Here is a 14297-nt window from a genome sequence, read left to right on the forward strand (position 1 = left end):
GTTCACTAAGGGTAGAATCCCAGGACCAAAACAGCACCCGAACAAACCCTTTCCTTTTGTTTCCTTCCTAATAACACATATACAATTTCGAAACTGGATAGACGAACGCAATGCTTTCTATTTCATAGGAAAGACATTTCATTTGATTCCTTTCTCAGACCCTGGAAACTCCTTTTGAAACAAACGTAATCATTTATTTCACTATATTTCATTTTAAGTTTCCAAGTAAAAGTGCCCAACTGTTCGGCTCCATTGTATAATCAATGGGAACATAGCAGCAGGCTAATAACAAAGGCTATTGCAGAACAGTATCTTTGACAGGTTAAAAAGAAGGCAGTTTTAAGTGAAAAGTTCAAAAGCAAACACTTCACCTTCCTGGCTCTATTGTTTCCATTACATTATGCTACATTCTATATTGAAACGGCACAGGATAGAACACAGTCAAGTTCTTTTTTTAAAAAAAAGCACACTTGCCAATCTATTGTCAAGCCCTTATTAGGGGGCTCAAGGTACTGAAGCTGGTTCCTGATGCAGGACTACCAATACCAAACGTTCCACATTGTACTAGGTAGGCCTACAAATATTTCATAAGCTGTCTTATTCTTTTTGTTGCATTTGTATATAAAAATAAAAGAGCATTCCCTCTCTCTATCCCCTTCCTCCAATTCACAACCAAAATCATTTTTTTCCTATAACTACAGTTCTCCATCTTCTGCACAGACAGACATTTGGGTGTGCACAGCACAGACCTGAATGTGGAACAGTTCTGTAGAAAAGCAGACACTATATAGTTGCCCTCTTGGCTGACAAGCTTTCTATAAGCGCCAGATAGAAAGCACTCTCCCACAAGGAGAATTTTCTAGTCTATCTGTTCACAAAATCTTTCTGTGAATGAGGCGTGTCCCCTCTTACTACTGGCTGATTTTGTGGGGGGAGCATTTCTAAGAAAACTCTGGCACTTGGAAGATTTAGGGAAGAGAACAGGAAAAAAATATTTTATTTTACAACAAAATTGGCAAAACTAATGGTGTGTTAGAATTCTTTCAGGAAACAGTTAACTATATATGTTGAAATTGGTGGATGCCACAGGCTTCTAAACAAGATGGCAAATGTACAGCTTATATTTACTTTGGTTCCTTAAACTAATTGCAGAGATGTTACAGCTTAGGTCTTAATACTTGGGTTCTGAAACAAGTTGGTTGTTGTTTAGTTGTTTAGTCGTGTCCGACTCTTCGTGACCCCATGGACCAGAGCACGCCAGGCACCTCTGTCCTCCACTACCTCCCGCAGTTTGGTCAAAAAACAAGTTGGTACTTTCTGTCAATTTCCCAACCTCCTATAAATCTCACTCCTGTAATGTAAACAAGATATTCCACAGACATTTTGATGTCGTCAACAAATTTCAAAATAAAAAATGTTTGGTACTGCTACCAAAAATAATGTGTATGTTAATCTAATTGAAAAACTATTCCCTGAATCTGATTTCTTTTCCTAGATCTTAGTTTTGTGAACATTAAAGATGAAGATATCTAAATTTATTTTGAAATGTATAAAGGTACATTGATATTAACTTTTAAAAAGTATCCAGGATAATTTAATATCAGCAGCACTTTAAGGTCAAATTAGAAAGCCCAAACACCAGTTGTGCTGAAACAGACTTTTTATTATTTAAAACTATTAGCATATACACTCTGGGGCTAAATGGTTGCACCAGTAACAAATTAAGCAAGTAATGTTGCCTCCGAACACTACAAATAAAAAAATACTTGTGCATCTTGTTAAATGTCCTTGTCCCTGCAGATTTGGACTAGGCAGAGCATATTGTAAGACTGTTATTTGGGGCATAATTATAAAAGTTAGCTGCAAAAGGTAAAAGGTAAGAGAAGGTCAAACTAATTAAGCAATAGGTTTTTGGTTTGCTTGCTAAATAGCGTTATTTCTGATGCTCCTGTTTGACTTTCGCTTACCAAATGGTTTATTATATGCATAAAAAGAAGAATCATAGAACTGTAGAATTGTAATGTACCCAAGGGTCATCTAGTCCAACCCCCCTGCAATGCAGAAATCACAACAAAAGAATCCCTGACATATGGCAATCCGCCCTCTGTTTAAAAACCTCCACTGAGATTTAAATGCCAGTTACTGCTTTATAGCTCTACAGATAAAAATGAAGAAGGTCGCTGGCAAATTCACATGAATTTCAAACAGTATGTTAACACAGAAATAATCTTCCCTGTTCTATATGTCATATGCAGCAACCTTCTCCCCAAAGCAAATATGTATGAAAATTCTTTAATGTCCCATAACAGCATGGCCACAATGTAGTAGCTTGGTTATTCCTGTTGGGATTGTAAAGCAGGATACAATTAAAACAAATAAATATTACAACTGGAAAAAGTTACAGAAGTTTTTGTATCCATTCTTCTTTTGCTGGGACTACTTCTTCTTTCCATTTTTGGGCAAGTAACATTCTTGCCACTGTAGTCACATACATGAATAAATTTCTATACAGTTTGGGTAGTCCTGTTCCTATAACTCCCAAAATTATAATACACCAAAAATACTTCCTTTTATATGGAAAGCAACAGTTTGGACAAATCTCTTTGCAGGGTGCTAGTGACACATACGTATACACCCAACCTGTAAACTGATGCTTTAGGTCAGTACTTTGGTGGTAATAAAAATACTGAAAAGTAAAGTGTCAAGAATGGAGAGGCTGGCTCATATGGGAAGAATGCAGTTTTTCAGGAAACCTGATCCCAAGTCCAGAGGGCTTTGTAAATAAGAATCAGCGCTTCGATTTGTGCTCAGAAGGCGATCAGCAGCCAGTGAAGCTGTTAAAACATGACGGTCACTTGCCCCTTGCAACATCCTAAACCAGTTAAAGCAACCCTACAAAAAGTGTGTCTCAAAAGTTCAAATGGAATGTTAACTAATGCATGCGTCACCACAGTCAATCCGACATCTCTAGGACCAAGGACAGTTGGTAGAATAGCCTTAAGTTGTACAAAAGTACTCCAGCGCAGCACCAACACAAGGTTAAGGTCAAATCCTGGACTGCACCGAGACCACAAACCAAAGCCTTCAAGGAGAATGCAACCCCAATTCAGGCCAAGCCATATCCCTTTTTCCTGGTCAGACTTTCTCCTGACACCTCTATCTTGTACAGATAAAGCTTCAGTTAGTATGGACATCTAACAAGAGAGGGCAATGGAAAAAATCTGAAGAAAACTTATTAGAGTTGCTTCCCTGCTTCCCTCCCAGATATGCGCGCAGGTTCATTTCACTTTATCAGCTGTTCTGCAGAGGACCACCAGAGAGTGCAAGCTTCAGTCTGTAGGAATCAGCATAAACAGTGCCTTTACTCCATTCAGCTTTCAGGAATAATGTGATATGTGTGGTATGGAAGCAGACAAGCTAAATTTGATATACTGTACTGGAAAATTAGGTGAGAGAGAGAGCCAGCAACGAAGGTGCATATGAATGCAGACATGAGTTAAAAGTTTCTCTGTGCAGCATCTGGAGTGGAATCCTATGAAGTTTCATGTGCAAGCTTTGGAATATCTTCTCCTAGAGAGAAACCCGTTGCCCCTCTTTATGATTTCCCACCATCTCACTTTTTTATCAGCAGTCTTCTAGCCTACCAAGCTAAACATTGTTTTATTGCAATGGTGTTGCAAAATCTGGGAGACAGCTTTTGAAAATTGGCTTACTTTTTATGCAGGACAAGAGTGAGCATTGTGGAATAGTGGAACCCTTTTATAAATATTTAGATTATTCAATATAATATCCAACCTTACACTCTATTTTCACTTATAGAATGTTAGAGGATGTAATTTATTGCTTATATAATTTCCTGCTATATAAGAAATAAATAAAACAATCCCTCTAAGGACACTAAGTTTCATTATATGTACTATTTTCCTTACACTGTCTTACTGGTACCTTGATAATATATGGTTATTTTTCACATTTTCTATTTTGGGGGTTTAATTATCTGCATCATCATCAGGAACATTGACAATATCTCTATGAATATTTATGTGGTAGCTTTTGTATAAGGATTGAAAATTAGACTGGCTTTGTACGTCTTCATATTATACCACATTTTATTTTTCTAACGAATAAACAAAAGTAAATACTTTTATTTATTTGCTGGGTAACACATCTGGTTGACCACTGTGACAATGGGATGCTAGACTATATGGGCCACTGGCCTGATACAGCCAGCTCTTTTGTTCTTACAACTTTATGCTGGTTTTTAGGGTGCTGTATTCGTGTCTTTTAATTTTTAAATTGTTTTGGGGGCGTTTTTGTTTTTAGAATTGGTTATAATACCCAAGCATCACTGCTGTTTTGAAATGTACATTTGGGTATATATATAGAGAGAAGTAAAATAAACATGCACTGCAGTGCTGCCAGCAAACTGTGCTGAGCTTGTATATCAGATCAAAAATATGGGTTTCATAAAACAATTCTTCATGAAATAAGCCCAGTATTTCCCAAGATTCAAGCCACTTGCTCATAAATTGTTGAAGAGTCCAAAGGTCTGTCTGTCCTTTTAAAACCTTCTCTACTAAAGTCAATTAAAATAGTTATAATGATGTGAACAGAAGGAATATATGGCTATTGGAGAGAAGCTTTTCTAAAATGAAATGAAATAAAATTAGGCACCTGTATACATTAGGTATGGCAAAGGGTGGGAACCTACACAGTCTGTATCCAACGTATCAAGCTACAACTGATGTGACAGCTACAACGGTCCTTGTACCAGGAAGGCCTGACCACAGCAGTTCAGGTACTGACGACTTAAAGCTGGATTGTTGCGATGCACTCTGTGTGCAGCTTCTCTTGAGCTCGATCTGAAATCAGTGGTTAGTGCAGAATGCTGTAGCACAGTTGCCGGCAGGAGTGAGGCTCTGTCTGCATGTAACAACTCTGCTTAGAGCGACACCGGTTGCCCATTTGCCAGCAGGCCAAGCTCAAGGTGTTACTATCAGTATATAAAATCCTTATCAGCTTGGGACCAGTTTGCTTGCGGGATCCCCTTACCCCACTTGACTGCTTCAATCTGTGAAACTGATACTGATACAGGTGACTTGTAATATTTGCTCTGCACCTGTAAGAAACTGCTATTTTAGTGTGGCAACACTGACACATTGAAACTCCCTACCTACTGACCAGTGTCAGAAACTAAGATATGAAAGCTAGGAACTAAATGGCAGGTTAAATGGTTATGGGTGCAACAACGGAATGTCTAGGAGCGCTTTCTTATAACAAGAATACAAAGCTGAAAACGAATGAACTGCAGCTAAAATGTTATGTTCATTTTTCGCATGGTCTAGTCATTCCCTCCTTAACCCCCCCCCCTTAATATTCCTCAGAGGGTCTCCCCTCCAGTCTTCAGAGTAGCTGGAAGTGGGGAGGTAGAAAAAGGTCCTCCTTTCCTTCCACCCTGCAGTTTTAATCTGAAATCTTAGGTGCAATACTGCGCCCAGAGCTCAGAAACTGTTCACGCTAATGAAATTCCCTGTCACAAAATGAGCCTAGAACAATTGGAGTTTCGAACACGGCTACTGACATCAGGCAGGTGCCTCAACTGTACTCTGTTCAGTGGCTGTTTAAAACATCTTTCTTTATGCAAGCTCATCCTGATATGTAGAAGTTTGATGTGCTTTATTTCATTTTAGTGACCATTGGCTTTAATAATCGTTTGGAATATTTTGAATAACTGTTTTACCAATCATTTTAATGTTTTGTTTTTTATTTTTGTAAACAGCTTAGACGTTTTCTTACAATCAAGTGGAATTTAAATTTTGCAAAATGAGTAAGAAAATAAGAAACTCAGATTGGAAAGTAGGCATGTGGATTAGATCACACTTCTATGGACTTTTCCTACCATGGTCCACTCCTACTTATGAGGCCGTAATTGTTTTGTTTGTGTACTACATTTTAAAAGTGTGGATTTTTTAAAGGATTTTGCCTAACAATATGTAGTCACATTTGATGGAGCAAACTTAACCATCTACTCATGTTTTCAGAATGCTGAGACTGAAATGCTAATTGAAATCGGAACTGCAATGTGATTTATTCAGATGAACACAAGTTTTAAGATACTGCAGTATTACAGAAAGTAATGAATTAGTTATCTATTAAACCTACTGGGAGTGAAATTCACCTACCATAAAACACTGAGATGTCATATTGAGAATTGCAGGAAACTTGGGAGGAAAGTACAAAAAACACCATACAAAATTGAATCATATTTATTATTAAAATAATTTTATACACATACCTTAACAACAGGATTCAGCAGAACGACACCTGATTTCTTTGTAATCACCTGTTTCGTTGTGTAATGATGTTCTATAAGCTGAGGAATAGTTGAAAACCCCGTCCCTTCAAATCGATACTGATTCTATAACAAAAAGAAATGAAGAGGAAATACAAAATTTTAACAGAACTAACTTTTACAAGGGATAAGGAAATGTCTGCCTTTTCCATTGTTGTTAGGTGGATGGTATTTCAAGGTGCTCGGAAACAGAGTAAAGGGTTCAGACCCATGAAGTTGAACATGTGTAATTTCTGAATTACAAAAGCACGGTGTAACAGGGGTTAAACTAAATTTCAGTTCTACTGGTGTCAAAATAAGAATATGAATAAAGGAGAGTTATTTTCACTAAATAAACTTAGTTATATTTACATACTTCTGCTCTATTTTAAGACAAATACCTACAGTGGCTGATAATTGAAGCCAAATTGTAAATTGATTATAGTTTAAAAGATGAGACAATATTTACCGTATTTTTCGCACGATTGGACGCACCGGACCATAGGACGCACCTAGTTTTTTGGGGGGGAAATAAAGGAAAAAAATTTTCCCTTTATTTCCCCCCCAAAAGCAGGTCAGGGAAACCGAACCAGGTCGAGGAACAGCGGGATAGTGGCGCTGCGCCTCCCTGCTGTCCCCCGAGCTTGTGGGGCTGGCTGATGTCTGCCTAGCGCGCGGGGCGCTCTGCTTCAGGGCGCCCCACCCGCCGGGCGGCAGGCTGCTATCCGCAGCTTGGGGAGCCTTGCGGGGAACTGCTGCAGGGCTCCCCACGCTGCGGATGTATGCCTGGCGTGAGAGGCGCTCTGCTTCAGGGCGCCCCACCCGCCGGGCGGCAGGCTGCTATCCGCAGCGTGGGGAGCCTTGCGGGGAACTCCTGCAAGGCTCTCCACGCAGCGGATGTGTTCCCGAAGCGCCGGGCGCTCTGCTTTCAGGGCGCCTGACGCTCCGGGAAGCAGGCTGCTATCCGCAGCTTGGGGAGCCTTGCGGGGAACTGCTGCAGGGCTCCCCAAGCTGCGGGTGTATGCCTGGCGCGAGGGGCGCTCTGCTTCAGGGCGCCCCACCCGCCGGGCGGCAGGCTGCTATCTGCAGCGTGGGGAGCCTTGCGGGGAACTCCTGCAAGGGTCCCCACGCTGCGGATGTGTTCCCGAAGCACTGGGAGCTCTGCTTTCAGGGCGCCCGACGCTCCGGGAAGCAGGCTGCTATCCGCAGCGTGGGGAGCCTTGCGGGGAACTCCTGCAAGGCTCTCCACGCAGCGGATGTGTTCCCGAAGCGCCGGGCGCTCTGCTTTCAGGGCGCCTGACGCTCCGGGAAGCAGGCTGCTATCCGCAGCTTGGGGAGCCTTGCGGGGAACTGCTGCAAGGAGACCTTGCCGGCGGAGACCTTGCCGGCGCCCAGAAGCTTGGGGCGCGCTGAGCTCCGCACGCCCCAAGCTTCGGGATTAGCGCAGTGGTCCGCTAGCCCTGGGAGAGCCGCGCGACGTCGCGGGGCTCTCCCAGGGCTAGCGGAGACCTTGCCGGCACCCAGAAGCTTGGGGTGCGCTGAACTCCGCACGCCCCAAGCTGCTGGATTAGCGCAGTGGTCCGCTAGCCCTGGGAGAGCCGCGCGACGTCGCGGGGCTCTCCCAGGGCTAGCGGAGACCTTGCCGGCACCCAGCAGCTTGGGGCGCGCTGAACTCCGCACGCCCCAAGCTGCTGGATTAGCGCAGTGGTCCGCTAGCCCTGGGAGAGCCGCGCGACGTCGCGGGGCTCTCCCAGGGCTAGCGGAGACCTTGCCGGCACCCAGCAGCTTGGGGCGCGCTGAACTCCGCACGCCCCAAGCTGCTGGATTAGCGCAGTGGTCCGCTAGCCCTGGGAGAGCCGCGCGACGTCGCGGGGCTCTCCCAGGGCTAGCGGAGACCTTGCCGGCACCCAGCAGCTTGGGGCGCGCTGAACTCCGCACGCCCCAAGCTGCTGGATTAGCGCAGTGGTCCGCTAGCCCTGGGAGAGCCGCGCGACGTCGCGGGGCTCTCCCAGGGCTAGCGGAGACCTTGCCGGCACCCAGAAGCTTGGGGCGCGCTGAACTCCGCACGCCCCAAGCTGCTGGATTAGCGCAGTGGTCCGCTAGCCCTGGGAGAGCCGCGCGACGTCGCGGGGCTCTCCCAGGGCTAGCGGAGACCTTGCCGGCACCCAGAAGCTTGGGGCGCGCTGAACTCCGCACGCCCCAAGCTGCTGGATTAGCGCAGTGGTCCGCTAGCCCTGGGAGAGCCGCGCGACGTCGCGGGGCTCTCCCAGGGCTAGCGGAGACCTTGCCGGCACCCAGAAGCTTGGGGCGCGCTGAACTCCGCACGCCCCAAGCTGCTGGATTAGCGCAGTGGTCCGCTAGCCCTGGGAGAGCCGCGCGACGTCGCGGGGCTCTCCCAGGGCTAGCGGAGACCTTGCCGGCACCCAGAAGCTTGGGGCGCGCTGAACTCCGCACGCCCCAAGCTGCTGGATTAGCGCAGTGGTCCGCTAGCCCTGGGAGAGCCGCGCGACGTCGCGGGGCTCTCCCAGGGCTAGCGGAGACCTTGCCGGCACCCAGAAGCTTGGGGCGCGCTGAACTCCGCACGCCCCAAGCTGCTGGATTAGCGCAGTGGTCCGCTAGCCCTGGGAGAGCCGCGCGACGTCGCGGGGCTCTCCCAGGGCTAGCGGAGACCTTGCCGGCACCCAGAAGCTTGGGGCGCGCTGAACTCCGCACGCCCCAAGCTGCTGGATTAGCGCAGTGGTCCGCTAGCCCTGGGAGAGCCGCGCGACGTCGCGGGGCTCTCCCAGGGCTAGCGGAGACGTTGCCGGCACCCAGAAGCTTGGGGCGCGCTGAGCTCCGCACGCCCCAAGCTTCGGGATTAATGCAGCGCTCCGCTAGCGGTGGGAGAGCTGGGTCTCCCACTGCTAGCGGATAGCTTCCTGAAGCCTGGAGAGCGAGAGGGGTCGGTGCGCACCGACCCCTCTCACTCTCCAGGCTTCAGCGAAAGCCTGCATTCGCTCCATAGGACGCACACACATTTTCCCTTGCTTTTTAGGAGGGAAAAAGTGCGTCCTATGGTGCGAAAAATACGGTACATTTGCCCAGTTTGAATACGCATATCCTAGCTTGTTGTTGTTGTTTAGTCGTTTAGTCGTGTCCGACTCTTCGTGACCCCATGGACCAGAGCACGCCAGGCACTCCTGTCTTCCACTGCCTCCCGCAGTTTGGTCAGGCTCATGTTTGTAGCTTCGAGAACACTATCCAACCATCTCATCTTCTGTCGTCCCCTTCTCCTAGTGCCCTCCATCTTTCCCAACATCAGGGTCTTTTCCAGGGAGTCTTCTCTTCTCATGAGGTGGCCAAAGTATTGGAGCCTCAGCTTCACGATCTGTCCTTCCAGTGAGCACTCAGGTCTGATTTCCTTAAGAATGGATGCGTTTGATCTTCTTGCAGTCCATGGGACTCTCAAGAGTCTCCTCCAGCACCATAATTCAAAAGCATCAATTCTTCGGCGATCAGCCTTCTTTATGGTCCAGCTCTCACTTCCATACATCACTACTGGGAAAACCATGGCTTTAACTATACGGACCTTTGTTGGTAAGGTGATGTCTCTATTTAGCTTACTAAACCATAATTTAGCAGCTGAAAGTGAGCATCAAGACAATATACTTTTCCGGTCATCCCTTCCCTGTACATTCTCTAAAACAAGGAACTATGGTTTAATGTCAATTTACCAAGCAGGATCTTAAAGTGCCATATTCATATGAGAAAGCTGATTTCCAACTTACTAAACTATGGTTCAGCAAACCAAGAAATGTTTAAAACTGGGCCCATGTAAATATATTTTCTGTAACAAAGATTAGTAGAAACTATATAAAAGGTAACTTATTAAGATCCTTCGTATTTGAATAACCTGAAATATAATCCCTTATGAATGGAAAGCAACGTCATTGTTAAATGATGTTCAATAGTCAAAAACTACCAAATGGAGCAAGAAATAATGGTCCCAAATTATTAGTTCTTTAAAACCAACTTTCTCGTTTCCAAATAAAATAGAATGCATCTCTTCTAGTATTGTGCTATCCAACCGGATGTCAATGGATAATGTCTACATGTGGAGTTTAGTGAACTGCGTATATAATCAAAGAGGACATTTTTGGCTTTAATCTTTTTCATCAACCCAAGCAGCTGGGTAAAAGGACTAGCAAAGTATTTAATAGTTTGCTATCCCTGGAAACACACTGGAGATTTCACAGGGAACTAGAAGATCAAAACACATAGGAAGGTTTCTCTTGTCACCAAAAATGAAAATCAAAATTTGGAGGATGTCTCTCACAGTTGTTTTCAGAAGTCTCTGCATACAATATAAATTATGAAAGAAAACTGCATAAAAGGCCTCAAACAAGGAAAGTACATCATTATACATAATATGCTTTCAGTAGTGTTTCCCACCAAGAAGTATTGCTTTTAACTGTTGTTGAAACAGTATGGTCTACTAACAGTTTTGAACTGGCTCAGCCAAATTCTTTCATTAATGCAAGTCTTTGAGACTAATGCTGAACACTGGTAAAAGCAGCTTCACTCCCTTGCTCTGCACACAGACATACAAACCGATTGCACAAAAAACCATCACGGTGACACACTCTAGTATCACAGTACTTTCCATGAGTTTTTCGAGGCACAGGAAGATGAAAATTAGCCATTTCTGTTAGTGATATATTACCGCTTTCTTTTAGTGACATATCCCCAGAACTACAGAGTTATAATCCTACTCTGGCAAAGACCAAATTCTTGAGATATCAGAATATTATCCCCCCAGTTGTGCTGCAGCCTGCGGAAATGCGGAAGTCTATCTACCAAAAACTGGGGAGGGCATTTTCTGTTGTGGCATCATCTCACTGCTAGAAATAAGGAAGGGACCAATTCTGCTGAGTTTCCAGCTCCAGACTTGTTCACCCAAGCTGGTTATTGATACCAATGTCATAGAATATTGTGTGGCTACTATGGATGTTGTTATTTCTAATGTTTTTATTGTATTTTAATGGGCTGCTTTTTAATGTATTGATAATGTATGTTTTGTAATCCCCCTGGGATTTTAATGAAGAGCTGTATCAAAATGTTTTAAATAAATAAATAGAATACTCCATACTATTTTTCAACCATTCATTTAAACAGGGACAGGCTTTGCATATTGCTTTATACAAAGGTACCATGAGTGGCGACAGCAAGAGACTTGTGATGTGGTCTTCCACAACTTTTATTAAAGTTAAATAGCATTTGATTCAGATTGGGACTGCAGTGCTGCAGGAGGGAAAGGTTTAATCCAGTTTTCTCCTAGCATGGATAATCGTCAGGGTGATGGGAGTTAGTCTAAATCATCTGGAGGGCACCAGGTTGCATAAAATTAGTTGGGCCCTTCCCCTACTCCATTTTCCCCAATGAAACCTGTGCTCTAAATGTGGCTAAATACCCACAAAGCATTTCCATGAAGGAGCGTCTCCACCCCATCGTTCTACCCGGACACTGAGGTCCAGCACCGAGGGCCTTCTGGTGGTTCCTACACTTCGAGAAGCCAAGTTACAGGGAACCAGGCAGAGGGCCTTCTCGGTAGTGGCGGCCACCCTGTGGAACGTCCTCCCATCAGATGTCAAAGAGAACAACAATTACCAGACTTTTAAAAGACATCTGAAGGCAGCCCTGTTTAAGGAAGCTTTTAATGTTTGATGTATTAGAGTATTTTAATATTTTTCTGGAAGCCGCCCAGAGTGGCTGGGGAAGTCCAGTCAGATGGGCAGGGTATAAATGAAGAGAAGAGTTTGGATTTGATATCCCGCCTTTCACTCCCCTTCAGGAGTCTCAAAGCGGCTAACAATCTCCTTTCCCTTCCTCCCCCACAACAAACACTCTGTGAGGTGAGTGGGGCTGAGAGACTTCAAAGAAGTGTGACTGGCCCAAGGTCACCCAGCAGCTGCATGTGGAGGAGCGGAGACGCGAACCCGGTTCCCCAGATTACGTGACTACCGCTCTTAACCACTACACCACACTGGCTTATTATTATTTAATTATTATTATTAATAATAATTATTATTACTACTAAATAAATTATTATTATTATTATTATTATTATTATTATTATTATTATTATTATTCCATGTCCCTTCCCTCAAAAGCAAACAAGAACTTGGGAAAGTGATTTTTAACAGGAAAACAGCACAGGGGGTCGGGAGTGGTTTAATCCCTCCCATCCGTGCAAGAATCACATGCTGCTCTGAAAAACCGATTACACTTTTTCTTAAATAGTGAGATATCCAGTCATAGACCTCCTACCATCTTTGGCTTGGCCCCTTTTTTGAAGTAAATACCACCCCATGGTTCTGTGCTCACAATTAGTGGTGGAGATTAAAATTCCAATTTTGCCCATAACCCAGCATGATAATAGCAGAAAGTTGCATCCTTTCATTTTCCATCTTCTGAGGGGAGCATACTATGAGATTTTGAGTGTGTTTCCTTAGACTACGGAGAACAGTTGCCATATCCCACACCGATATTCTCAAAATGAAAACATACTTAGCCCCCCCCCCCATGCTTTTTAATATGATACAGATTTTCAAGCCGTTATCAGCTCCTCCAGTTTGACTTGATCAGTTTTAAAATACATACTGCGCCAAAAAAAATTTGCATGCAACACTTCTGAAGCCTAACTATGAACCCTTAGAGCGGCACTATTCATTTCCACATCTTACAGGAAAAGGTTTTGTTTTGTTGTTAATACAACCCAAAAGGGCATTTGCAAGTCTTTCTCCAACTCTAACACACCTGTTTACAATTACAGCCCACGTTAACTCTAAAAATAATCTCTGTAATCAGCACGACAGTATGCAGCACAGTTATCTGCAGCAACTTAACACACTCTCTTGGCTTCTAGCAGCTCCTGAGGAGTTGAGTCATATAATTACTTTATAGGGCTGAAAACATTCCAGCAATACTTTACGGAAGTGTGATGAAAATATGGGTCCACGTAAGGGCAACTATGATCTTTATCTGAAGTCCTGTAAGCCTACACATAAATGGAAAAGGGGCGAGTCAAAGGATATGGAACAATCACTGCAATACTCATACTCTAAGGGCAGCCAAAGGGACGTGGGTGGCGCTGTGGGTAAAAGCCTCAGCGCCTAGAGCTTGCCGATCGAAAGGTCGGCGGTTCGAATCCCCGCGGTGGGGTGCGCTACCGCTGCTCGGTCCCAGCGCCTGCCAACCTAGCAGTTCGAAAGCACCCCTGGGTGCAAGTAGATAAATAGGGACCGCTTACTGGCGGGAAGGTAAACGGCGTTTCCGTGTGCGGCTCTGGCTCGCCAGATGCAGCTTTGTCACGCTGGCCACGTGACCCGGAAGTGTCTCCGGACAGCGCTGGCCCCCGGCCTCTTGAGTGAGATGGGCGCACAATCCTAGAGTCTGTCAAGACTGGCCCGTACGGGCAGGGGTACCTTTACCTTTACCTTTAAGGGCAGCCAAACCATGGCTCACCCTTGCCTTTAAAAAATACTTGGATCACCTGCTTGATAACGTAGAATGTGCAGAAAACACCGCATCAATCCTCGGTGTTCTCTTGTTTTCCTCAAGATAAGAAAACAAACTTAATTATATCATTTCCCCTTCCTTTAAGGAGGAGTGGGAATGAAAGAGAACATGTATAATATATCATTGTCACAAAGATGGAGCAAAATTGTTTTCTATTGCTCCAGAGGGCAGGAACTAAACCACAAAAAGACTTTGGGCTAAACATCAGGAAGAGTGTGAGCTATTCAGTGGTAGAACAATGGTGTACTGTCCTTCCCGGACATCCTGTAATAGTGAGCTAACAGGAAGTTTCACTAAATGACATATGAGGATCCCCTCAGCTCTATGAGACAGTTCTGAACTTCTTTTTGTCACCTGAAAGTGACAATAATGTGCAAATTGCAGCAAACCATGCCCATGCCCCTTCATA

The 14297-nt window shown here is 44.6% G+C and overlaps 1 protein-coding gene across 2 annotated transcripts in view; it reads right to left on the reverse strand.

Annotated features, from left to right (window-relative positions):
• The window catches only part of FER (FER tyrosine kinase), a 163888-nt gene that overhangs the window by 77945 nt on the left and 71646 nt on the right, over nt 1-14297 (reverse strand). For both annotated transcript variants that reach the window (XM_028749596.2, XM_077936150.1), the window contains exon 13: nt 6296-6418. In XM_028749596.2, the coding sequence (XP_028605429.2) occupies nt 6296-6418 (123 nt within the window). The remainder of the gene's footprint in view (nt 1-6295; nt 6419-14297) is intronic.

The sequence above is a fragment of the Podarcis muralis genome, chromosome 11 (genome assembly GCF_964188315.1).
Source record: "Podarcis muralis chromosome 11, rPodMur119.hap1.1, whole genome shotgun sequence".
NCBI classification, from domain to species: Eukaryota; Metazoa; Chordata; class Lepidosauria; order Squamata; family Lacertidae; genus Podarcis; species Podarcis muralis.